The sequence below is a fragment of the Harpia harpyja genome, chromosome 16 (genome assembly GCF_026419915.1).
Source record: "Harpia harpyja isolate bHarHar1 chromosome 16, bHarHar1 primary haplotype, whole genome shotgun sequence".
Taxonomy (NCBI): domain Eukaryota; kingdom Metazoa; phylum Chordata; class Aves; order Accipitriformes; family Accipitridae; genus Harpia; species Harpia harpyja.
Genome location: NC_068955.1, coordinates 23,333,649 through 23,361,121, shown reverse-complemented (window position 1 = coordinate 23,361,121; position 27,473 = coordinate 23,333,649). Strand labels below are relative to the sequence as shown.

Here is a 27,473-nt window from a genome sequence, read left to right as displayed (position 1 = left end):
AATGCAACTAAACTTGCTCCTCTTCTTTGACCTTTCCACTTACTGCTACCTGCTCAGGCATGTGCGGAGAGTATTTTTAAGACTGATACCATCTCTCTGCAAGTTCATTTACTAGTCATCAACCTTTCAAACCCAACAGTAAGCAAACTGGAACTTACATATCTTAATGCAGTCATAAAAATAGTTACTGCATACTGCATTTCATATACCTATAACGATTAAATGGAGATGATAAACCTTTCAGTTCTGTAAAGTGGTGAAAATCCTCTCGTACACCTTGCACTGCAAGCATTTAAGCTTTTGCTACAAAGACTGACACTGAAAAGCCATTCATGCATTTGTGTATGTGTGTGTGTATATACACATACACACATGCTTGTAGAGTTTACACAAAAAAATAAGCAAATCACGTAATTTAGAGATTATTTATTGGAAATACTTAAGTTGGGGCTAGTATTTTAATCTTCAATAATGACATGGAAAACATTTAATTCTATTACAACTCGAACTGTCTGCCTATCACAATACAGCAGGTATTGTCTGCACAGTGTTAAACTTCAATTGATTTGAAAAGTATAGACTCTATAGATTATTTACTATAATTATATATTATAGTATTATATAATGTATTATATATTATTTACTTTTTAAAACGCTGTATTGGTAGACATGCACCACTTACAAACAGTCTCCTGAGGCAAGCCTCTTTCCTAAAGAAGGTAATTGCCAGGTAAGAGAGACTGGGCTCTGTGTTTCTTAGTTTCCAAACAACTAATCTTCAGTCATTCTTTTCTGAAGAAAAAGAAGTGAAAGAACACGAGTGTCAGAAAATCTGCTATGATAATGTTACAGTCTAAGTACATAAAGAGACTAATTGTGTGTCACTTCTTCAGAACACTGAATATTGCTTTTCTAGTAAGCTTATTAATGCACACAGTTCAAAATATTAGTGCAGTTAAATCTAAGCAGAGCTTACCAATTAACATCACATGTATTCAAATTACTTTAGCTCCAAGACATCCCAGACAGTGGCCAGGAGTCTGTTGTTCAAAACCTGCAATACAATCAACATTTTAGTTACAGCCTTTGTACCTTTTATCTTTCCTCAGATACTTCATTTTGGCAAATAGAATTAAACAGCCCGAGAGACACCATCCTACAGCAATTTTACCAATAAACTAAAACAAATTCCTGCAGGAGCAAATATGAGTGTTTGCAGTAACTTAGTAAGAGTGTTTACTTTCAAAACACAATCTCTAAAGCAGTTATACTTTCCACTCTAAAGAAAAGGACAACAGTAGAAATATTTTAAGAGCAGTGATTCATCATCCACCTTCCATTTTAACTCTTCTTCCACTTCTCTTTTAGGCAGGTGCACATACTACCACAAGCTATGCAAGTTTTATTTAATCCAGTTGTATAAAATTTGACACTTTTTTTACCACTTTCCCATTTCTTTTATGCACATGTACTTCTTGCTTTCAAAAGGTAGCAGGCCAGAAGGCTTTAGACTAGTCTCAGGAAGTAATTTGTGCAATAAGGATGAAATGTTTCTTCCCATTTTCCACATCTATGTCTAGACACTGGTGACAACCTGCGCTCCCCCACTTCAGTTCCGGTGCCCCCTGATAAATCAGAAGTTTGTCAAATCTATTAACATTTTAGCATCTATCACTGGTGTATACTTCAAAAGCCTCCTTCAGAAGCTCACCGGTGGACACAAGCTTAAGAGTATTTAATTCTATAGCACAGCATCAGTCAGCAGCCCCAAAGAATTTCAAATAATGCTGTATCCAGACTAGCTTCATGTCTTCTCCTCAGACCAAACAGTGCTCTTCCATACAGCCAGCATGAAGACCATGGCATCAACACAGCAAAAGGACTTGAGAAGGTACTGGACTAGTGCAGTTTTGATGCAAGCCAAGCACTGAACAGATGGCATGAGTTAACACAGGCATTCTATATTTAGCCTTCTTGTAAAGCAGTTACGTTTTGAAAATAGTAATGGTTAAGTGTTTCCTCCCTCCATTCCAAAAGGAGCCACAGACAGAACAGCAAATCAGAAGTCATGAACAAAAACAGAAAAGAGGGAAGACTGGCAATATATATTGCTCTTTATATATATGTACATGTTTATGGAGATTATGAGACATGTACACATTAAACACTTTGGAATTTTTTCAAATTATTTTACAATGCTTGCAAATTACTATGTATGTTCATAATGTGATTAGTGCAATACTTTGAAGAAACACGAGGACTAGAATCTGCTATGGATATATGTTTTAAATAGAATTCTGTCAAAAAAACCCCTATTTCCAGGGAACATAAAACCAGCAATAAACCAGGAGGCTGGACAACAGAAGCCATGTGCACTGTATACATAGTTTGAGAAGTCCTATAAAATCCAACAATTAATAGACAGCATAGTATTACAGATAGCTGGAGGGAAAAAAAAAAAGTAAAAACACCAATAGTTTTTCCACTTCACACATTTTACACTAAAAAAAAAAAAAAAATCACTTTTTTACCTTACAAGTTGGAGTGCTGACTCTGTGCACATGAAATCACACTGATGTTTTCCTGGTAAGCTATGTCTAGGAATTTGCACTAGCCTCCCAAGCTACCCAGACTAAGGATATTACTGAGAAGACAAAGGATTACACAAAGGAAGCCATTTGCCATGTATTTGGTAGGACTTACAAGAAATTCTACAAAACTCAGAAGCTGTGAAACATATTTGAACACCTACTAACACACCATATATGCTCCAACAGAAGAAAGAAAAATTGCTGCCTGCAATCAAAAGAACTATGGCTGCAAAAGGCCTGCAGTTGAGGACGAATGCTTTAATTAAATGTAGTGAAGCAGAGGAAGCAAGCAGTCCCTCTGGAATCAAGTGTTTACAAGTCAGCATGGAGGGGTGCACGGATGATGCAGAAAAGATGAACAAGTAGAGCAGCAAGTTCACTGTGGGTCAATTCAAACAAGCTGCTATTCAGAGGAACCTCTGAGCCTTTTCTATTCTCTCCTTATGGAAACTGCTTTCCTCTTACCTGAACTCTGTGTCCATCTCCCATCTGCGACCAACTTCCTAAAGAACTCTATGAAACTGCTGCTGCTGAAAAGAACAAGCAAAAGCTTCTAGAAGAGTGATTGAGAAGCAGCAGCAGTAATCAACCCTGAAAATCCCATTAAGGAACTGGAGACAAATTGGGCAGGAAGACTAACACCAGGTGCTCTCAGTTTAAAGCGTTGGCAGCCCATCTTTCAGCATCACTTAAAGCCCAAGCGAGCTTGTTCTCCAACTCCAAAGCCCCAAGCAGTTAATGTGCATCACCTGCCAATAACTACCTGTTCTAAACTCTCCCACCTGGGTTTCTAAGAAGGTGATCCCAAAATAGGAGCCACCCAATGTTTCACAGGTGGGAAGAAGAATTAAGGAAAGATGACCTGTAAGTAGATTTCATGCTTTAAAGATTATAATCATTCATCAAGATGAAGTCATCATATTCACTTGTCATGTTTTAATAGCTAACGGAAAATGCAAAAACCATTCTGATGTGGTGACACCACTGCCATAGGATTTAGAAAGGGTATTACTTTAAGTATGAAGGTGACATTGGCTTTCCACTTAGCATGGTTTTCCCAGAATTTTTTTTTTTTAAGTGCCTGAAGAGATAGTCCTTTCAGGCAAAGCTATCTTACCACACCACCACATATCCAACTTACCCTAAAAGATGCCTGACATAAAAAGGTTAATTACTAAACCTGCATGCCAAGCACCTGTAAAGCTACCAGGAGTGAAGGGAACATCTGTTTCCAGATTCCTCATTCAGCTTCTATGCCAGCTACGCTGATCACTGCTGGCACCCAGGGTAGTAACTCCTGACATTTCAACAAAAGACAAACAAGAAGCACAAAACCCAAGAGTTTCCAACAGAATGACTAAAGTGACAAGATTGCATTTAATTCTAAAACAAAGAAAGAACTGCCAAGAAGAACTGGCTGATTTTTTTTTTTTTGCATTCACTTTCTGGTCTTGGCATTTTTTGCTTAAAAAAGTTACAGTAAAGTTCTAATTAGAAGCAAGGTTATTTGATAGGTATTAGCACAACCTTTAAAGAGAAAAGCACCAACTGCTTCTATATTCTGTGGCTCTGAGTTTTCCCAGCACTTTTCTTTTTATTAAGTCTGATTAAAAATATTTCAGATCATTAATTCAGACATAACTAGTATTTCCCACCAGTGGTTTAACTCACATCAGTACTTTCCTCTTTCTCTACAGTAATACTGGAGACTGATAGAACAGTGAGATCACTTAACATTTAAAAAACTGGAATTGTTCTCTGTCTCTCTAACCAGAGAGGTTTGCTACAAGGAAAGCCTTCACAGAATACTATCGGAGTGTAAGTTCCTAAAACATCTTCAGCCACCTAATGTTCTGTAGAATTTCAAGTCACATTTCATGCTCTTTGAACTCATATATATGTGCTAAGCACCTATTAGCTCTGAAATGCAGAAAACACATGGAATGCAGAAACCAGCACAGACATAGCTAATTCATCCCGAAGGTGACTTACTGGGCTAAGCACAGCACATTCCTATTAAAAATGGATAGACTTGGTTTTAAATTGGAGTCACAAAGAGTGGAAGTTACCTTGCATGTTTTTCTTTCCAAATCAAATATTTAACAGAGGAAAACCACAGGTGTCACTGACAAGGAAAGATTAGTTGTGGCTTAAAACCACACAGATGAATTGAAAAGCAGTGAGACACACTTTGCTCACTAAGTAACCTTCTAAGTGCACAATTCAGACTGATATGTGTTGTCACGGGAGAATTAGAAGCCTTTCATTTGTTTCCAAGAATTGGAATTTAACATTCCTAAAAATAAACCCAAAGTGGCCATTCCCCTGATATCTACGGTGCCTGGCATTAATAAAGTGTCTACAACCAAAAGCATACAGTGGTTTTGCCTCAAGAGGCCTAGCACTACTACAGTCAGTAGAGTGGGTGGCAAGAGTAGAGGAACCACTGGTAGCATAGGGGCAGGTGGAGAAAGCAAAGGAGCTAACAGTTTTTAAGTTTGTTTGCTCAGGGCAAACTAACCTGCCATAAAATACTCCAAACATACCAGATCTTACAGAAGCATAGTTAAATCCAGAGCTCTGGTCTTCCTTTTAAAAAAAGCCCCTTCAGATTAAGCCTAAAACCTAAACATGGAAGCATCCCACTGGATTATCACTCTTGCAACATGATACAGAGGAAAAGGGTGATTATTACAAATCCTACGTGAGATCGTGTTAACTAGCTGATTATAGGCAAGTGCTCTGCCAGCAAACAAACAGAATGCTGGGGGAAATCAGTTTATGGGTCTTCCACTGTTGTATTTGGAAGAGAGCTCTTTCACATGCAGGCTTGGAGAAGGTTGCATTAACAGTCAGAATAGCATATATTGTTAATTCACAGTTACTCAGTGAAAGCTCAACAGCTTCAGGAGGATTGTGTTGCTCTGGCCTGAGATAGACTTAAATCCTTACCCTAGTTACTAGGCACAAGGTACTGAAAAAGCATATGCTGTATGCTTTATGCAACAAACAGGAGGTCTCTGACCTAAACTGGGAGAGCCCTTATGAAGCAGGAAAGGTAAGATGGATTGTGAAGATACAGGCAAACAGAAAACAACTAGTCTCTCTCAAAGCAAATTTAACTTCACACAATTGGGATTATACTTTACTATTAAGTACAACTTAAAAATTAGGCATATCAAATAAAAAGTCCTTAAAGGGACATGAAGCAAGAAATTGTACAGCACAGCAAGTGGATCACAAAGTTTCCATTCTTCCTGCCAAGGATTTACAGTAGCTATGAAGTCCTCTTGTTCTAGCCTATGCAATTTGTTCAAAATTTATTACCTCCTTGAAGTACAAGAAATTTTTTAAAGTCTATTTGAACAGATTGGGAGTCTGTTCATGGGAATCTAATCATGGGAGTGATTAACGTGTATTTGTGGGACACACTGCTGCGCTTTATACCATGTAAAAAACTTAACTTGCAAGAAGATTTCTATCCTGTGAATTGCAAAGAAAACCTCATCTTCCACATACTTCACAAACTTTCATACACTGTCAGCAACACTCCAAACATCTCTAGTTTGCTCTCCAAACTGAATCCGAATCTTTAAGTTGAATAAGCACTGTATTAGGAGAGTACATTAAGCGAGAAGTGCCGGATGACAGACTTGCTCACTTAGAGTCAACTTGTATGATTTATTTCTTTGGACCACAAGCTTTACCTACATTGCAGATCATGAGCCACACGACACAATACAGTGTCAATACAGCCTCAATTCCACATACATACTAACTTAAGTACAAATATTAACAATATTCAGCCTGCTCCCATAATTTAACCATTTCATTTCCACAGGTCTTTAACTCCTCACCCCACAATGTGACTGCTTTTGAGACGTTCCTGCTTATTTTAAGCATTTGCCTTATGATTCTGAATCGTACCAAGAAAACTGTGTAATAGAGGAAATCAAGCCTCCTAACTTTAGATTCTTGAATTCCATCCAAGCTAGGTGTCTGTAACAGTAAGTATAACTATTTGTGTCCCTAGACATCCAGTTCTGGTAAAATTTCATCAGGAATGAAGGAAAGGATGAGCTATTGAGTTTCGTAAGGATAAAAATACTCAACTGTATGATGCTGTCTTGAATCTGGATTAAGGCTGACATGATACATAGAAGTTAATAGTGGCTAAGTACTGAATCATTTTCACTTAAGTGGTAAATCAGATGTTTGTTGATTAAAACAAGAATAACTTTCTGACACTCCTGGTGGTAGACTGAATTGCTGTTTCTACAGTAGACATAGGGCATACACAGAGGATGTAGTGGAAACTAGCACCACAAGAGGCAAGGGCAATTTAAGATTTAATGTTTGTTCTACATCCCAGAAAATTTTAACCAAGTGGTGGTTTTCATTTTTTCGTTTCAGAGAATCTTACCATAAGTTCATACTTTAGTTTTTTCATACGCTCATAAAGAAGCCAAAGAGGCCTTGCTTCTACATGTCAGGCTATTTTTTCAGAAATTATAGTGGCTACAGAATTTTACCATCCTGAAAGGTGTAACAATTCAATTAGAATGAAATGAAAGGTTTCTGGGTAATAATCACTACACTTGCAGTTAATGGATATAACTGAATCAAGAGTAAAAAAATTTCCATTCACCCTACCTAGAGCCCATGCCTCTAAGCATTCCAGTTTTATTCAGTGTGTTAATGTGTTGGAACTTTTGCTTTCACCAATTAGTCATGGTTTCTCCTGCTTCTCATAGCAAGAATAAAAGCTGCTCAAAGCTGTCATTGTTCCACATTCCAGAAAAGACAGTTGCAGCATTACTAATTATCTATCAGTGAGTCATATTTGTTGCAGAGCAGGCAAAGCCAAAGTGAATGTCAACTCTGCACTGAAGAAAAGTACTAAGATAACATTAAGGAGGGAAGCATTTATAAATATCTTGAAAGTGGATGCAGGGTTAAATTTAGTTCAAGACAGCAGAGAAGCAGCTCACAGTTTGGTTAAGTAACCTTCAACTTGCAGTCATCTGCAGACAGAAAGGAGGAGAGTGTTGTCTGAAGAAGCTCTGAAGAATACTCTAGAAGAGATCAAGAAAACCTAGAATTTAAAGTGGTGAGACCTGTCACGCTTTGCTTCTAAATTTATGACAGTACAGCACACATTAAAAATAAGAACAGACAATTCATATCAGCTCCACTGGAACTATTTTACAGTCTCTAGAGATTTACACAAACACACAGTGAATGTCACCAGGCTAGACAAAATAAATTGCACATACTTCAGCACAAGACGACTGACAAACAGCATGAATACACTTCAAAGCAATTCACTTACATTTCCCCACAGCAGCCATTCTTTGGTGACTTTTCTTCATTTCTGTTTTAAAGTCTGCTCAGCAGATTGTGAAATACGTAAAAATATTATGAAAAGTTATACTTCCCAGCTCTGTGCAAGGTACTTCTCAGATCCAAGTTACCTCTATAAACTTGTTCTTTGTTTTTGAACAATGTATGATGTAATACTGCACTATGAAAAAAGGGTAAAATGTTTAACAGCACAAGACACATAAGGGATAACATCTTAAAACTTTTTTTTTTTGTTCTTTGCTTTCAATTTTGAATCAAAAACACCAAAAAAACCCCATCTATATCTGGTAGTTTATGTCTTAAAGTCAAGTAAAGGAAAGGTTATGCTTTAAAGCTGGTAGACACCAAACCACAGCTTACAGATGATTTATTAGATGTATGACCTCTAGATAAAAGGAGGAAGAATCCATGAAATCTGAAGATTCCAAGAAATTAAGGTTAAAAAACAAAAAACCAAGGCATTTTGGTGATGCAGTAACTTAATGCTACCTTCTCCTCCCTCACCACAAAATGTAGATGCTACAAGTAGCTGTAGTAGCTTACAATTCCTTGAAATATTAATCCAAAAGCTACTGCAAAACCACAGTATCCTTGTAAACCACATGAAAAAGCACCCGTCTATTTAAGTAAATTTGAAACTAGTATGACAAAGGAACAGGCAATGACAGCAAAGAGAAAACTAGCTGACATACAAGAAAGTCACCACGACCAAGCATACCTCACCATGTGTTTTGACGTCACCTCATGAAGGTTTAGATTGTGGGGGTTTTGTTTGTTGTTTTTTTGTTTTGTGATTTTGAAGGTTTTTGTTTTGTTTTTTTTAAAATGCAGTATTAGTCATTAACTTGATTTTCAAAGTTTCTCACAAAGGAAAGAGCATGTTTGTGTATATTAAGACAGCATTTACATTATCCAGTTATTTTCCACAAATTTGACTAGAAACATGCAAAAAAAAAATAAACACTGGAACACCACTTTGAAGGGATTTGTTTATTTTTGGTTTACAAACAAAGGCACCCAATATTTCTGTTTATGTCTTATAAAAGCTCACAGATTTAGCATTTGTTTCCAAACATCTGTTCCTACAGCAGACAAAAACATTACAGGAAAATGTAATTTTTTTCTCCTCATCCCAAATTTAAATACCAGTAACTGTTAAGTGATCATGTTGTTTCAGACTGCTCTTCCTATTTAACCAACTGGAATACCTCCTGTAACTTGCTAGTCAGTACAGTGAGTCTAGCTTACTGTATCAAAATATAATTCCTGTATATTTTTGATCAACATCTGTTATGTGCAAACACTGGTATGAAGAACTGCAAGGGAACAGGGTTCTGATATGGAAAAAAACCCAGTCATTTCAGATAGAATTTCACAGACTGACCACAGGAAGTGACAAAACTAAGGTAATAAATGCAACACTGAATCTATTGTCAATTAAATAGGATGACTGATGAATTTGTGTAAGATACCAATAGTGCACAGAACCACGGTCTCCAAAGAGGAAAAAAAAATTGGGTTTCTAATTGGCAAATGTTGAAAGAGTAGAGGTTAAATACCCTTATGTTTAAACTAATCCTTTTCTTCGTTATTTATTCAAAAGAATATATTTTTTAAGCAGTGTTTCGGACCAGAGATAATCAGTTCATTGGCTTCATAGTTCTCAGTATAAACAAATGAACATTATAAGTATCATGTACAATAAACAACCAAAATTCGTAAGTGAATTGCTTCACAGAATCATTTTCAGAATATGATGTATTTGTCTTTTCAAACTTCAGCCACATGCCAACATGGGACAAGGGGTGTCACTGGATAGTAGGCACCTCTGAAAAAAGTCTACAATGCAAGAATGCTTAAGCATACTTTCAGGTCCAGTAAGATACTTGGGGAGGCAACTAAAAATGTAATACACCTAATGTATTTGTTCAAGTGTAACATCTTCAATCACAGAAGCCATAATTTATTTTCAGCCAGTTAGAGGTCTCTCACACAAGGTGTGGTCCTAGACCATTTAGGCTTTTCATCACTAGCTTTATATATACACAGGTAATTTTAAAAAGGAATTACAGCTTAACTACTTACTACAGAATATTTAGCTTCAACAAGGAAGCCATTATCTTTTCAAAATGAGATATACACCTGCATGAAAGGTGTTCTCTTGAAAGTAAGAGTTTTCACAAGAATAGCAAAATAAGTCCTTTACCTACTTAATTCAAATAGGACAAAAAACTATCAAGGGCAAGTATAATGTAGCTCTTGTGTAATTAAGTCATTATTTGCCTTTCCAAGCAGATTCAAGAACATACTCATCAGTATAAACTGATTTTAATGAACAAACACTGGGCAACGGTGCTGGTCAGTGCATCAATTAAAGGAGCATTACAGTGTTCTCAGACAGAATTCTGTACAACCAAAATTTAAAGGGATCTTCATGTATTGCCTTAAACAAGGAGTCAATCTTTTCTTACACCTTGCTATTTTTACAAATGGTTTCCCTACTGAAAGAAATTAACATGCAGAAAGACCAGATTTCTTCAGATTTAATCTTAGTAATTTAAGTTAAAAAGATAGATGGAAGAATTGTTAACATACTTTCATTTTGAAGCAAGGTACATCTTGCTCTGCTTGCCCAGTGAAATGAGAGGTTTTATTGGGGCAGGGATGCAAAAGTGTGCTTACGCATTAGTGTTGTCCATGCATCAAATTTCATAGCTCAGATTTTAAAAATTATTAATTCATGAAGTATTTGCTAACATTGCTTAGAATTTAAAAACAGGTATATCTCTTAATGAAAGCCTATAGTTTGTCCAACTACAATTACCAGTAACATAAATAGCAACTAAGCATAATAAATTCCTTTCAAATACATTTACCTTTTGAAGTCAGAAGTGTAACAATCCAGTGCTGGCTCTGTGTTCCCAATAAAAATCATTAAAAAAAGAGGACAGTCAATGACTTTATTTTTGCCCCCCTCAGGGTTACATTTCCTTTTATCTACCCAATGATAGGATCAATTCTGCTTTCAGAGAAGCAAATTGTTCATGATGACATAAATGCAAGTTGGATGCAGCCAGTTTTGAGCACAGAACTGAATCACTAAGTGCATTCTGAAGACCAGATCAGACAAAAGGCCTTTCAGTAATTAAGGAAGGTTGGGTTTTTTTGTTTTGTTGGTTTTTTCCTTTTTTCTTTTAAAGCAAAGTAGGCACCATTGTTGCATCCCTACTTTGAGAAGAAGGGAAGAAGTGGCAAAAAGTAAAGACAAATTACAAAAGTCCTCAAATAATTTTTTTCAGGAGATCCACCGTCATTTATACACTTTTGCAACTTGCAAAACCCTTTGTAATTTAGAAGAATTTCAAATAAATAGGTCTACAGCAACTACTAAGTCAATATTTATCTTGCTCAATGTGGAGTAAAACTTAAAAAGAAAAAAAATCATGTTAAGGCAGATTTCAATCAAACACGTTCCAAATTGCACAGTTATGTTGGTCAGTGGTCTAAAATGTTTTCCCCAGGTCAAAGAGTTAAAAGTTATTTAAATGCTTGTCTAATGCCAATTCAACCTGGCACTTGACCATTTTATTTTCTCTGTTTCCAGGAAGATACACAACTAACATTACATATACCATACCGTATATTTTGCACTCCAATTTAAGATGAAATTATGCTTTTACAAAATGTGAGATGACTACATGTTACAGGCTTTGTGCAGTTAGACCACCATATGCATAGATGTCCTAATGCTAAATTCTCTTCTTCAGTATCTCATAGTACTGGAAGCTCTGAAGTAGGAGAGGAACTTGTAACACAGACTAACCACAAAGTACCAGATATTTCTTGCCATTTGTGATCTTGCAATAAAGATACGCCAGATCAGGATCACAAGAACTGTATTGAAGCCATAGCGTATATTCCTTAACCTAAGGGAAAACAAAAGAAATAATTAAAAGCCAAGGTACCAAGACTTACAGGAGAAAAGAGCACTCTAAAAATTAACTTGTAATGTAGAATTGAATTTGTTCATCTGTTCATCTCAAGATACACTGTGAGTGGTATTACATGAACGATGGAAGCAAGCTGATAAGTGAAGGACCAAACAGAGAAGGCTTTTCCATAGTTCACTGCTGGAAACTGGAACACATGAAAACTAAGGAACAGAGCCAGCCCTGTAGCTAACCACATGTACTTCTGCTTTATAGCTGCTTGATAAAAACATCTTAAAGCCAAGGTCACACGTACAGTAACTTACCTGTAGAAGGCTGCCATGCACCCCAAGAACAAGGAAATATGTAACACTATGAACTCCCCTACTCCCCTCCACATATTTATAACTTCATATATATGTAGAAGCAACTCCAACTGCCACTGACAAAAAAAAAACCCCAAAACCCAACATCATAGGATTTTCCAACCACAGAGCCTGGAGTCTTCACTGCAATTTTAAACTTACTCCTTCTCAGGGAACTATATTGAAAGATTAGAAGAAACAAAGTGTCCTTTTAGGGCAACTGTCACTTTTAGTAATCTTCTCACAGGTAAAGATGGAAGCTTCAAGACAAACAGCAACCAGAATTGGCTCAGATTTCTTAGAAACAGAGCAATCTCTTTGGTTCAGTAGATCATGACAATTTGTATTTTAAGGCACCTCTTTTTAAGGAAATACTGACTGCTCTTATCTTGTTTTACAGGTAGGCTGGGTGTTAGTATAGCCAGACCTTCCTCTACATACCTTATTTGTAGAAAAAACAGCCTGAATTTTTGTATTACAAAAGTAAAGCCCACTTTTCTATTCAAGGAAAAATTCTACTCAGTAGTTTCCTAGAGAAGCCAGGTCCCCTAGGCTGCCACATCTGCTTAATATTGAAGCAGTGGACTCTTCAAGTTCAGATTAAAGAGCTAGATGGTAACAGAAGAGGCCAACTTAATAGCTCAGAGTAAATATATGTTAGAATCTAAACCTCTTGCAAAATAATCCACTTAAAAACTGAGAGCTGTGGGCAACCAGATGCTGTTCCAATACAAGACTATTTCTCATGTTATTCTTGGTACGATCCCTTGTACAAAGAATGGCAACTGTATGATAACTCCTGTGCATTTTTAACACCATCTAGATTTAAAAAAAAAACCACAAACCTGAAGGGGACACCTCTTCCGCCATCCTCACTGTTATCAAAGATTACCATCTTTCAAAAGTATCTGAGATCGTAACATATCATGCCAATCCACTCTACAACTGCAAATCCTTGTCTTTAGAAGAATGACACAAGTAATGACCTACGCCACTTCTCTTTGTGCTATCAGGATAGCCGATGTGAAGTAGAATTGCAGAACAAGATTAATCTCTTTTATTTCACTCATTAAAAAGACAAATCAAAAAGTCTGCAACTGTCTTTATGAATCAGCCAAGAACAAAATAAGGGCAGCTGTGCCAGTAAAATTCTGGACAGTAACAATGCATTCAAATTGGAGGAGTTAAGCCACAGATAAAAGGCTAAGAGAAGTCATCTTAAAGCACCAACATCAAAGTTTCCTGCTCTGAGGTGGAGAGTCCATGCCTGTTTACTCACCTGCTTCAAAAGATCACATTCCCAGAAGAAACAACTATTGTTCTATTAAACCTCCTTAACTGAACAAGCCATTCTGACCTTGTGTTACTGTGTACCTGTTTACCTTCCAAAAGACACTTGGGTAAAATCAGAAACCTGAATTACAGTATACACTAGTGATCAGAGCTACAACCATAACCCCAGACCAATACTGTAACTATTAGTACTGAGAGCAACTCAGGAGCAACAAATGGAACAAGAAAGATGACAGCTGACTTCTTCAGAAAACGCTTCAGACCACTGGACTGGAACAGAATAATTCTGGAGGACCTAAACAGGTGCTCTAAAGAACAATTAAGTTATAATATGGAAAAGCGAAACTTGACAAGGGCAGGAAAACACAGAAAATATAAACAGAGGAAAATAAAAGTTTATACTTACTTATTCAAGTGTTTCCTAGCTGCAGGGAGGCCAGACATTTCTTCATTCAGCACATATTTCTTCGTTCCCATGCAGTAATTTTCCATGTATTCTGCCCAATGTAGTTGTCGAACATCAAAATTAAACGTCTGCATAAAATGAAAGCTTTCACTGTTAGTTACCTAAAAATTCACCTGCTATATAGAATAACTTAAAGGAAAAGAATAAATGCCTTTATACCAGATAATTCCAATTTCTTTGATGCAAAAAAGTTATCTTGTCCTTAATCATAAGAACAATCCAGATTTAGATCCCATTTCTGACTCAGCTACCAGCTTCTTAAACCACCTCTTCCAAATCTCAACCATTTCATGCCATATTTTTCCTCCTCAGCAGTAGTATTCTTCCCTCCACTTCCAAGTGCACTGCTTTCCCATTTCATTTGTCTGTAAGGAATTCTCTAGAAATAACTATTTTCTATTATGTTGTTCCCTTTTAAGCAACAAAATAATTCTAATATGCTGTAGAATGAACACTGCTCTGTGCCTAGTTCACTGTTGCATAAATGCAGAGTTCTTTTAGCTGTGCTTATAGTTAGACAGCTATATTTTAAAAAGAACCACATGAGTATCTTCCTCAGGAGAGGAAGTTACTACAGTAAATTCACAACTAAAGTTTTTCACTGATGTACTCATTTCTTCATCTCAAGATTCTACAACAGCAGCTGTTTAAGTGCAAATAAATACCAAGATTTTCCTAGCAGGCTTTCAGCTCTGCCAATTTTGTTTCAGGTAAAAGAATAAGTAAGATCGTTACAGGAATAAGAAACGAGTAAACAGTTTTGTGCAGTGAAACTGTATTCAGCTTTAAAAGTTGTTATACTTATGCTAAATCCCCAAGTCCATGTTTCCAAATAAGCTGCTTAACAGCATGGCAGGTGTGTTATAAGGTATGATGAAAAATAAACGCATTACAGTTCTGAAGACAATCCCTCACACCATAATTTAGCATTGTTTGCAAGTTAAAGGTCAGCAGTCATGATGATATATACATGCCAAACAGCCCTCTAGTACTAGTAAGTTATCAGAAGGTCTCAATTAAACGTTATTTTCCTTAATATATCATCATAGCAAGAATGTAAAAGTAAAGAAAGTACAGTTTCAACCATTATTCCAACTAGTTCTTTATTGCTGTATGCACATCTTATCGAAAACAGGTATTTGAAAATACTAACAGTCCAAAGCTCTGGGATTATTTTGGTTTTGTTTTTTAAACTTTTTCTGAATTCAAGTTGCTGGGTGGAGGTGAGATGGGGGGAAGGGGTGGAAATCCTCTCCACATAAGAATCACTAAAAGCTATTCTACTTCCTATTTTTAGACAGTTGATTTAGAAGTTTGGCAGCTTTTCTTCAACTTAACTATAGAACAAGATTCTCGAAAACACTTGAATAGGAAAAACATCTTAAAGATGACAACACTGTTCCAAATGCGTAAGGGAATTTGAGGTTTTAAAACTGTAACTGGTGATTTTTATCCTGCTGAATATTAACCAACAAAACCATAGTAGAAAGGAAGTTTAAACTCAGTTGGGGGGGGGGGGGGGGGGGCACAGCAATTGATCTCAGTTGCAATACTTCTTTATTTTAACACATACATGTATCTTCCTATGAGACATACTGGTGTGGAGAACAAGTCCATTCCATTACAGCTGCGCTATTGCACAAGCATATTTTTGAGTAACTTGGAATGAATCTGATAAGATTTGTGTAACCCTTCCCAGGCATATGAGGCACAGGGAGGTCGGAATCTGGCAGCACAGGCACATGTGCAGGAAAGGAAGGTAGCTTCAGTCAGTACTAGTCACCAGGGAAAACCAGCTAGCCACATCGAGGTTGTATTGAGTTTGCGTGACAAGGTTTTGGTAGTGGGAGTGCTACAGGGGTGGCTTCTGTGAGAAGCTGCTAGAAGCTTCCCCCATGTCCAACAGAGCCAATGCCAGCCGGCTCCAAGACAGACCCGCCGCTGGCCAAGGCCGAGCCCATCAGCGACGGTGGTAGTGCCTCTGGGAGAATGTATTTAAGAAGGGGGAAAAAACTGCTGCACAACAGCAACTGCAGCCAGAGAGAAGAGAGAGAATATGTGAGAGAAACAATCCTGCAGATCCCCAGGTCAGTGAAGAAGGAGGGGGAGGAGGTGCTCCAGGCACTGGAGCAGAGATTCCTCTGCAGCCTCTGGTGGGGAAGACCATGGTGAGGCAGGCTGTCCCCCTGCAGCCCAGGGAGGTCCACGGTGGAGCAGATCTCCACCTGCAGCCCGGGGAGGACCCCACGTTGGAGCAGGGGGATGCCCGAAGAAGGCTGCAACCCCATGGGAAGCCCACGCTGGAGCAGGCTCCTGGCAGGACCTGCAAACCCGTGGAGAGAGCAGCCCACGTTGGAGCAGGTTTTCTGGCAGGACTTGTGACCCCGTGGGGGACCCACATTGGAGCAGTCTGCGCCTGAAGGACTGCAGCCCATGGAAGGGACCCACACTGGAGCAGTTCGTGAAGAACCGCAGCCTGTGGGAAGGACCCACATTGGAGAAGTTCATGAAGGACTGCCTCCTGTGGAAGGCATCCCATGCTGGAGCAGGGGAAGAGTGTGAGGAGTCCTGCCCCTGAGGAGGATGGAGTGGCAGAGACAACGCGTGATGAACAGTCCTCAACTCCCATTCCCCCTGTGCCGCTCGAGGGGAGGAGGTAGAGAAAATCAGGAGTAAATTTAAGCCCAGGAAGAAGGGAGGGGTGGAGGGAAGGTGTTTTAAGATTTGGTTTTATTTCTCATTATCCTAGTCTGATTTGATTGGTAATAAATTAAACTAATTTTCCCCAAGTCAAGTCTGTTTTGCCCATGACAGTAACTGGTGAGTGATCTCCCCCTGTTCTTATCTCAACCCATGAGCCTTTCATTCTATTTTCTCTCCCCTCTCCAGCTGAGGAGGGGAGTGATAGAGCAGCTTTGGTGGGCACCTGGTATCCAGCCAGGGTCAAACCACCACACAGGTGTTTCTGTTAGTTTGAGACTAGTAAACATAGCACAAAAATAGAAACTCACATAGATGGTCAACAACACACAGTGGGAAGACAAAGATTTTTCCTTTGAGCTCTTTCATTCACTCTTACTGAGACCCTGCACTCAGTTTTCATTCTTCCTCAACAACCTTCAGGACTTTTCTGTCATCCTGCTTGTTACACTTTTCCCCCTGTATGGGGCAGTTTTAGTCAAACAGCAAGAGTGTACTTCAGAAAGAAGTGAGAGAATTTACACTTATATTTCTTGAATACATGTGGCACTCTGGCCAAAGCATGGAAAGGGTATATAAAAGTTGTTACTAGTTTAAAAACAAGCGAAAAAAAGTCCCTCCTGTTCATCAGGAAAGAGACAGTGGTCAAGTAAAGCCTTGTTTTATTCATGATGTAGGTAAAACCGTAACAGCTTGGCCACTTGGTTGATATATGGGTAACACTAGATCACGTGATCAGGCCACTCCAAAGACAGTCATCTTTTATATCAGGACTCCTTCAAGGGGGCCCTGCCCTTCCTCATCTCTGATCACATCACTGATCTAGCTTATAACACAGCCCTGGCACAACTGAAAGAATGTGACAGGAATTTCCAGCACTGAGTTAGTACTAGGGTTAGCTCCACATTACAGTAAGCAGCATTACGAGCTTATGTCCTTAGTCAGTCTTAAATGAGCTTATATTTCACTTTCAGTCTCCATGCCCACATCACATAGCTACTTGCCTTTTTGTCTTCAGGGCTTAGCTGGTTCATTAGCATAGTCATATTTTCAGTATTCCAGATCCACGAATTGCTTGTAAAGTATTCTATTAACATCAAGGCCTTATGAAGACGTGTTATTGTTTTCATCATCCTACAGTCCAAGGCATGGAATGTACAGGTTACAGTGGTAAAGATTAGTTCAAACAAATAAAACAGACAGTAAGATTATAAATTTTTTTACCCTCCAACCCCACACCCCTATGTTAACATATCCCATCTTGCTCTGTACCCAAAGCATGTTATATTTATCAATAAGATATTTCTGCATATTATTAAAGTGAACTTTGGCTGTCCAATCTTTATATAGAATCAGAAATTATAGGACAGTCCTTGTCTCCTAATCCTACTTCCCACTGCAATGGTAAGATTCTTCCCTAAAAAGAAGAGATGGTAGTATGTCTTCTGTTGCTAACTCTTAGTTTAGGACACAAACATAGAACACTCTTCACTTCAGCATACTGGAATATCTAGCTGTACTGAACAATTTGACTTGATGAAAGAGTGAAACTGCACAGTGCAGAACATATGCACCTGACAACTTTAAGCAAGGGAGTAAGTTTCCCTGATCTTCCTGCACACTGTGCAGTACCAGGTCTCTGTAACAAAATAAAATTGGTTTCTTATGGTCACTAAGAGATCAAGGTTTAATACCACCAGAAATATGGCTTAGCCCCTTAACCCTACTGCTTCTGCAGCAAAGGGCAGGAAAATATAAAGGCACAGATAGATCATAGCAGATCCTGCTAGTTAGGTGATCAGTTCTATGCTACTTCAAAATATGCAGAAATACCTTCCATCATTGCTTATTATGCAGAGGAAACAACTCTACAAAACCATCACTTGGAGTACAGAGAAATTATGTTATAAGGATCAATTGGGCAAGTTTCTTTCTGATCAGACTATCTGAAGTGGACCTAAAAAATGTGAGTCATCCAGTCTCTCAGATGCAAAGTTCTCACATTTATGACAAGAACATTGTTTCAAGTGTTACAGTGCTAGAGATGGTCAATCAATTTTAGTAAGTACTAACTAGCACACATAACCTGATGCTATTAAATTCATGCTTTGGGTGCTCAAGGTATTTCCATCTCACAGAACTGCTTCCAATTTGATCCTTATAGCAGGACACACTGATCATTTTAAGCACAGAGTGAGAAGGTGGGAGGGGAGGCAAAGAAAGCAGAACAACCCAGCATTAACAGGAAATGGCTTTCTATTGGTAAGTTTTGATCAATAAAGTTCATAAAGGCAATAAAACCCACTGATTTTTCTCTGAAAGCTGCCTTGATGCATTCATACTTGTAGAAGGGATATAGCACATTGTCCCAGAAACTCTTCTGAAGAAAGTATTTTGCATCACATTAGGGTCCCCTACTGTCACTAATGGCTGGCATCTCAGTATCTAAGGGAATATCAAAATTGCCTCTTCTCATGAAATGGAGTAATACGAATTGCAGAGACCACTGAAAAAGAATATCTCTAAAGCACAAAAAGCACAAATATTTTTCCTTAAACCCCACAGGACTCTATCTACAGAGTAATTAAAATTTGAATACAAATCTGAGACCACCAGCAAATCTCATTAGTAGACATTTCTAGATGCTTTCAAACACCTGTTTACAGTTTCACCAGTTGGGCAAGGTGGCAACAATGGGAGCTGAGTTGAACCAGAGTTCCTCTGATTCAAAAATAATTAGGAATGCAGACTGTGCATCCAAAACATATCCTGTGCTAACAAGACTGAACATAAAAAAAAGCATATTAGTTAAGACAAAAAAATTCAGAAAACAACTCAAAACTTAGAAAGCAAAGATCTCATTGATCAGATAAGCCGAAAAGACCTCATATCAAAATGGACTGGAGAAAAATAGTGCCAAACAGTACACAGCGACTAAGTGCTGAAGACTTTTTGCAGAGGTCTGTCCACTGACAGTCTAAAGGTTATTTAACTCAGTTGACTTGCCTTTTGTGCCTCCCCAATTTCTGTTCTTATGCTAAGCTGGAAGAGCAGCTGAGTTTTAGTTAGAGTGCTTAGACAGCTACAGTTTAAGAAAACTTGTGCCCCTGCAAAATACTAAATGGTGCAAATGAGTATCTGATTAGACAGGTGTGGATTTTGAGCTTGTTACTGGCCACTGACATTGGTTTTCACTCTTTTCTGTAAACAAAACTTAAACTGAATTTAAATTAACATAAAGAATAACCTCTGCTGTCTCTGCCTGCTGTCTCTGCCTGTGGATATGGTTTTAGAGCATAGATAAGCTGATTAAAAAAAAAAATTTAAAAAAGTCAAGTAGCTAAAAAGAGCTGTTCTACCTCAGCTGCAGATTTTTTTCCCTCCTTCCAACTCAAATTGGATTTAGTGACTGGCCACAGAATCAGCTGATTCAATTCATCAATGGAAAAATAATTTTAATTTTTTTTTTCTTTGTAGGGTTAGTTTCTTGATATATCAGCCGAAAGAATCAAGTGTCTCCATATTCCCTCAGCTGCTAGATCAATTACAAAGTTGGCAGAAAAGGACCAACTTTCTTGGTGACAGCTTGTTAGTTTGCACTAAATCAACATGAAACTACACTTCGTTTTTGGGGGTTTTTTTTGTTGTTGTTTTTTTTTTTTTTAAGAAAAAGAAGTATGGTGACAGCCTCTTATTCAGAGATGTCAGCAATGAATGTTATTTAGCGGGCACTTGTGTAGCTCTGGCAGACTAAGTTTTATAATTTCAATGGCACCATATTCCTCCTGCAAATGGGAATATACACATGACTCAAAAAAGAGCATGAAGACACATAATGGAGCTTTATCTCTCAACCTGAAGTTTTGAAATATACACTTCACAGGTTGTTCCAGAGATAGCCATTGGATAAAAGTTGTAAATATCAAAGCCATATATAACCAGTCAGTAAAATATCAAGCATTGCATCACACCTTCTTCATAAGCTGAAGACAGAAAATGTGAGCCCTGCTGATCATCATAAAGAACTGAATATTAGCAGCAGTCAGCAAGTCAGTGTGACAGCATGCAAGACGTTCACCTAGAAACTAGGTAGAATTTTGCCTCTACTAGGCAGTCCTTACTGCCATTAACACAAAATACATTACACCAGTTTGAGAAGCACATCACAGGAATTAAAAGTTTTAGGCAATAGTTAATTCAATTATCCATAAGTTAGGTGGGCATGTTTCTATATCAGACAATTGAAAGCAACCTGGCTTAAGGCTATGACTGCATTTTGAAGAAGTCTTGCATGCAACCTATTGTCTCCAGGCTAAAAACAGTTCTGATGCTAAATACAGCCTGATCCTTCAGTGTACCTACAGGCTGCCAATCTGCAAGTCTCTGCATAAGCATTAAAGAGAGTTGTTTTTTTTTTTTTTTTAAATATTCCTCTAAAATACCTAAAAAACAAGCTTTCAGATTTTCATTTGGCTGTAAATTTTGAAGTGTAAGACATACTACTAGAACTCCAATCTCTCCAGCAGCTCCGTGGTTCCTTTAAATGCGCAACTTAAAAGTGCTTCCAAGAGGAAAAACCGTATTAAGCTGTTCAATGAAAGTGTACTCTTTACTCTATTCTGGTTTGTAAGACAGTAACTACGTGAAAGGTGCTTCATGTTAAGTTTTAAGCTTTAAATTGAAGTGATAAGATATGAAATTATATCCTTTACACCTCCCTACATACATCAACCACACCTTCCCTTTAACTTTCTAAGCAGTAACAGAAAATGAGTTGCTGGAGAAATCCCTGAATTACAACTTTAAATATTTCATGCCACATTCTGTTCTTCCAGAGTAATTGGAAAGATCTGCCAGGTGTGTATTTTTAAAGGCTTTAAGATTTCAAATACACTGAATTGTTTTTAAATAACATATGGTTCTGTTGTGCTAAGCCCTATGCAAAGTTAGAAGGGAGAACTATGCCTTATATTAAAGTTAATTACACAACTAATAAGCTTTGCTCACAACTAAGTATATATGGTAAGCTACTGACAACACCATCCTTAAACTTGGATGCTAAGGATTATCACCACTATTTATATAATTGCACAATGCTATAACAGTCTTAAGTATTTAGTATAAAATATTAAATCTTCATTATGCCAATCTTTATTGTACATGTTCTTTCTATAAATTTTGGAAGTAGTATTATATGCATTATTTCTTCCTTCCCTTAACTGTTAGTATTAGGAGAAAATTGTTAAATTCAAGAACCTTCAACTAGATGCAAAAACAGCAAAAAGATTTCCATCTCACTAAAAACATTGCTTCCACAAGTGACACCCAGAAGAATGACTTCATATTGCAGAAAAACTTCAACAGATAAATTTTCAAAAAACCCTGAACAGGAAGATTTTTTCATTATTATTATGAGAATAATCCTTTAGTTCTGAAGGGTCCCAGGCCTGATCTATTTCTTCGACTTGTTAAAAATTTCTCATTCAGTTGCAGTATAATATCCTGATGGTATGACAACAGTGCAGTTAAACCTACACAGTAATTCCATTGCTTAGTTTTCCCTACTTTGCACACAATAAAGACCTCAGAAGTGAATTCAGACTCAGCACAGAAGGCAGGCTATTGACCATGTGAAGTCAAATTAGCACAGTATTTGAATTTTCTTGTGCTGATTTTACTGTGTTTTTATTATACTGCTCAAGTCTTGCTGCTAAATCATGGTGGAAAAGATCACATTTCAGATTAAGACAGCCCTTCTTCACTCAGAACAGCATTATATTGAGTTTAAGAATCTCCAGTAATGTTTCGAAGGCTTTACAAGTTTCCCAGTGCATGCTACCTGGTAATTAAAACCATTCTGTCAACTGGACAGAACGACCACAGCAACAGTAGTACATCGCTATACCATGACTGTCTCCAGCCCATCAGTTAAAGCAGCTTTCAAAGTACTTTGAGCCAGAAGACTAGGAAAAAGTGGAAGAGTAAAGATCTGTCCCAAATTTCTTCTATTATTAAGCAACACATGAAGCCCATTAGGATTTAACACTGCATGTCTTGCTTGCATCTATGGATTTATTTCTTCTACTGCTTTTACTGCAGGCTCCCATTTTTTAAATGCTAAAAAAAAAAAAAAGAAGAAAAAAAGAGAAGAGCACTATATAATGAAAGCTATATTCCTGTAAGTGGGCTGCGTATCAAACTTAAAAGCTTTTCTTTCAAGTGCATTTGAGTAACCTTAGTGACAGAACAATTGTTTTAGTTGAATCCCCCATCTTTCCTCCAAACTGGAAATCTTGTGCATGATAGGAAACTCACCCACCCACTGTTTTATTAAACTAAGTAGGCATACTCATATTGGTAGTACTTCACAGGCTAGAAAACACATATTTAACGTCACCAATTGTACTAGTACTAATTAAAGTTCTAAATGCCATCTTTGGACATCAAGTAAGCATTCCAGGAAAAGCAAACCCAAGGATTCAACATTCCCACTGTTTAATATAAAACTGCTAAGAATGTTCGAAATAACATGATTATTCACAGCCTTGTTTTACTCCCACTGGTCAAATACTTAAAAGACTAGATGCCTTTTAAAGACTTACAAGATTCTGGCAGCATTACTTCCTAACCATTTGAAAGACAGTAGGTTGGCATTTATAGTATAACTATTTTTAGTGAGCGATGAAGTCTTCACATTTGTCAGGGAATTTCTATCAATATTTATTAAGAATAACTTAAAATTGCAAAAGAACCTAAAAGCTAGGAACTTTTATGTTCAATACTTTCTTTTGATGTGAAGAGCTCACATCTTTTTAATGTGGGAAGATTACTATACAGGCACAGCCTCCTGCCACTACTGTTGCTATGAGTATTACACTGTTGAGTAGACTTGGAACAACAGAACCCAAGGCAGTTTAGAAGTTTTCTCCTACAAACCACTTATATGGCTTCCTTTTACTGATTCAGTGCCAAGTCTGTTACAGACCTTTTGCCCTCCTAGTAAGACAGACCTAGACTACAGGACAATGAATGAATACTCACTTGTGTTAATACACTGTCACCACAGTGGAGATTTTATAGTCTGAAGACAAATACTTTTGAAAACACAACAAACGCAATGAGTTAAGATCATATGGCTTGGCAAATCTGAAACAAATTGAAGTGACATCTTGTATTCCTTTTACATAATTTAGTTCAGCCCATTTAGCAGAGCTATGCCATTTTCACCACTTAAGAAGTTAGCCAGATACTAATGTAAATATCATACACTGAATGGAACCTTGAGATGATACAAACCAACATATCAGATCAAGTTGTATCATCTACAGGAATAACCCACAATAACTCTGTACCCCTTTCCATTATCAGTGTATAATTGCAACAACAATCTTAATGCAAGCTACTTACTGGAGTTTAATGACTGACTAGAATTCTGACCCGAGACGCATCTTGGACAGCATTGTTGAGCCAGTCGTTAATCTCTTCAAAACACAGCCAATAGATTGTTATTGCTTATAGTTAGTAAATCTAGATAGGGGCCCAATGCCACATCTTCTTCACAGGACTCCACCACCTTACCAGCAAGATATTTTTAGCCCTGTCCTTCTTACCATGGTTTACGACCTGTCAATCTGAGCAAAAGATCGTACAAAAATGCAGGCACTCTATGGCTGACAGCAATCCAACATTGATACAAGAGGGGGTTGGACTGAAAACTAAGGTTAGGGTGCCTTACTGCACCTTTTAAAACATTTGTCTTGAAATGCAATTTAATGTGGTGTCCTGTAGGAAAAAATAAGGATCAACATATTTGGAATATTTATTATTCAAGCACAAACATCATTTGCTAGATCTTGAAATTCTGTTTACCATGACTACTCAAACCCCCAAACTATCCAACAAAAACATCCTCATTTTTGCTAGAAAGTTCAAAGTCACTTTGAATTCAAGGACCTGTTCTCAGGAAAAAAAAGGCTGAGTTTTAGTCACAACACATTCAGGGGAAGAAAAAAATTTTTAAAATAATCAATATACGTCATAGTGTAAGCATAGGTTTGTTTAAAAGTCAGAGGAACAGACAAGACAGAGCTAGTCACCATTACCTTGGCCTTCTTCCAGTAATCCTGAGGTAGATATCATACAGGAATGCTGGGGCCTTATGGCTTACAGCAATCCAGTAATGATATAAAAGGTGATTGGAAGTTAGATTTACATTGGGCCGTCTGAAGGCCTGTTCGAGAGGATTCCTCTTGAAAGTAGAAATTACATGGTATTCTGAGAAAGAAAAGTTGCATAACAGCTTTGATAATAACCATGTAAAATTTAATGGTTTTCAAAGTACATTACAGTGTACAATACTTACGTCAGCATGTTATTTAAATAACCACCCTACCTCTTCTACAATCCACAGAAACTAAGAGTCATAAGCTTTTAACCTAAAATACAGTTGAACTGGTTCTTATTATAACCAAGAAGCCTTTTATGCCTTCATCTTCAGTATCATATTTTATTGTAGCTTCTCTCTTTCTGTTCCTCTTTCCTACCTTAGGAGTTGTTGGTTTCAAAAACTCACAGCAATTTCAGTTTATATAGCATGTAAAGCTATATTTAAATAGTCATCTATATTTCATGAAGAAGGCTATTCTGATCTCTTGTGTGAAGCATAATTTAAGAACAGACTGAGGACTTTGCAAGCATCTGAAGTGCATCTCAAATGACATTTTTAAACAACTTATCCATATTTAAGCATTAAGAAGAAAGCGATTAGGATGGGACTCCATGTGAAACTCCTACTGACACCTGAAAATTCTGTACATGACAGATATGCAGGATCAATGTCTTAAAAAGCTATATTGAAATTAATTTCTCTTTTTAATCATCTCTCATAACTTTATACTGTTGTTTATAAACGGTGTTTAAATACCCTGATTCAAATTGGGATATAAATGAAGTCAGCAATTTTCCAAGTTTGGCTGAAGCAACAAGGTTTATAAAAACAGATACATATAAAATGAGCAAAAGCAAGTAAAAAGCATGAAGAAAGTAGTAAAAAGAAATAAAATAGATTTAAGTATTGAAGTTAACTGAAAGAAAGAAAATAATCTGAGCTTAAGAACTCTATTTCTAAAAAATTGAAAGCTAATTAACAGCTTTACCATGCCAGCCAGCTTGTATTGTTATTTATAACAAAAACTATTACAAAGCTTTTGGCATGTGAGTTACATTCTAGGCAGGATATCTAAGAGTTGAAAATAGGTGGCCATACATTCTTAAAGATTACTTTTCCTTGCACATCAATAGCTGAAGTCTCATGTAGCTATCTGAAGATTAAAAAAGCCACCTCAACCAACAATTAACTTAAGCCAAACACAACAAAGAGCTACACAAGTGCAAAACTATTACCATACCTTTCAATTATGCAGATGTACAAAACATCTAATTGTGGGCTGTTCATCCATACGTATTTAGTAAGGTTGGCATTAAACCCAACATCACTACTGCTCCCCTGAGCAATGCTTTTTTCTGCAGATGAGGTCATGGCAGCAAACAGAAAAATCAGTTCTTCCGTAGTTTAAGTTATAATGGAATACAAAAAACCCAAGAACGAAATAATACAGTGATACTGCTGCAAGGGGAAGATAATGAAAAAGCACAATACACTGCAAAATTGAGAGGTATGGCTATCAATAGTTTCAACAATAAAAATACAGTATGACCTAGTGATTATAGCATGTCCTTTTTTTATTTGACCTTATTTTTCTATTAAAGCTTATGAAAAAAAGAAATATGGCATACCAACTTCACCCCAGTGGAAAGGATTGGTGCCACCTGTTGTACAGTTATATACCATAACATTTCTTGGTCTGGGGGGAAAAAGACAAAAGAGCAAGTTGGAAGACAAACAACCTTTTAAAAACACAGACAAAAAACATATCCAGAGTTATCCTTTCCCTCAACAGCATCATTTACATAAAGCAGAAAGCATCAGTCTCATGATGTAGAAAGCAAAAAATTTAACATCTTCCAGTATTTTTCTCATTCTTTAACCACTACATTTCTTTTCTTTCAGAGAAGGCATCACCTACGTTACTGTAGATTGTATTGATTACAACAAGACCCGGGAAGAAATTTTCAGGCATAGCTTGTGCAACAGTATCAGTAGGTGATGTCCTTCTCTTTGGCATAAGGAAGTTATACTTTGAGGGACTAATGCTGTTAGAACCTTAGACTCCTTTGTCCTGGGGAAATAGCAGGACACTGATTAGAAGTTCAATAGAAGACTGATTTATTAAAATACACAATACAAGTTCAAAATACTTAGTACTCTCTATTGTCACTTGTTATACCTATTAACTCCAGAATACCAGGCTGCAGCCAGTGCCATATTGATAACAACATCTACTGGAACAAGGTCTGCTACTGCATCGTTGGAAGCTCTCATTGTTCGAAGAATTCCTTTTCCTGCCTTAAAAAAAAAAACAAACCCAACAAAAAAAGAGACATAAGACCCACCAGTAAAACACATGAAGCTTTGTCACCTTCCAAAAGGAGGAAAAAAATTTAAGTATATTCATTACTTACAGCAATGAAGACACCACTAGGTCCATTGAAGTTATCAATCCATCCCTATTATGAACAGGGGGGAGAGAAAGGATTTGGTTAGAGTATACTGAAGTTGGCAATTTCAAGTGAAAATCTGAGAAGTTTCTACAAGTGTAAGAGGCAAAGGGAAAAGAGAATAAAGAGGAGAAAAATATTAATTTCC

At 37.3% G+C, this 27,473-nt stretch overlaps 1 protein-coding gene across 2 annotated transcripts in view; it reads right to left on the bottom strand.

Annotated features, from left to right (window-relative positions):
• Positions 1–8,926: 8,926 nt before the first annotated feature.
• The window catches only part of FAR1 (fatty acyl-CoA reductase 1), a 41,711-nt gene continuing 23,164 nt past the window's right edge, over positions 8,927–27,473 (bottom strand). Inside the window, exons 6-12 of one of the 2 annotated variants that reach the window (XM_052810556.1) lie at positions 27,290–27,334; positions 27,046–27,173; positions 26,504–26,571; positions 24,811–24,982; positions 17,713–17,842; positions 13,949–14,076; positions 8,927–11,881 (exon numbers count right to left, since the gene is read on the bottom strand). In XM_052810556.1, the coding sequence (XP_052666516.1) occupies positions 11,719–11,881; positions 13,949–14,076; positions 17,713–17,842; positions 24,811–24,982; positions 26,504–26,571; positions 27,046–27,173; positions 27,290–27,334 (834 nt within the window). In that variant the 3' untranslated portion in view covers positions 8,927–11,718. The remainder of the gene's footprint in view (positions 11,882–13,948; positions 14,077–17,712; positions 17,843–24,810; positions 24,983–26,503; positions 26,572–27,045; positions 27,174–27,289; positions 27,335–27,473) is intronic. The other variant, XM_052810557.1, reaches the window with a different exon arrangement.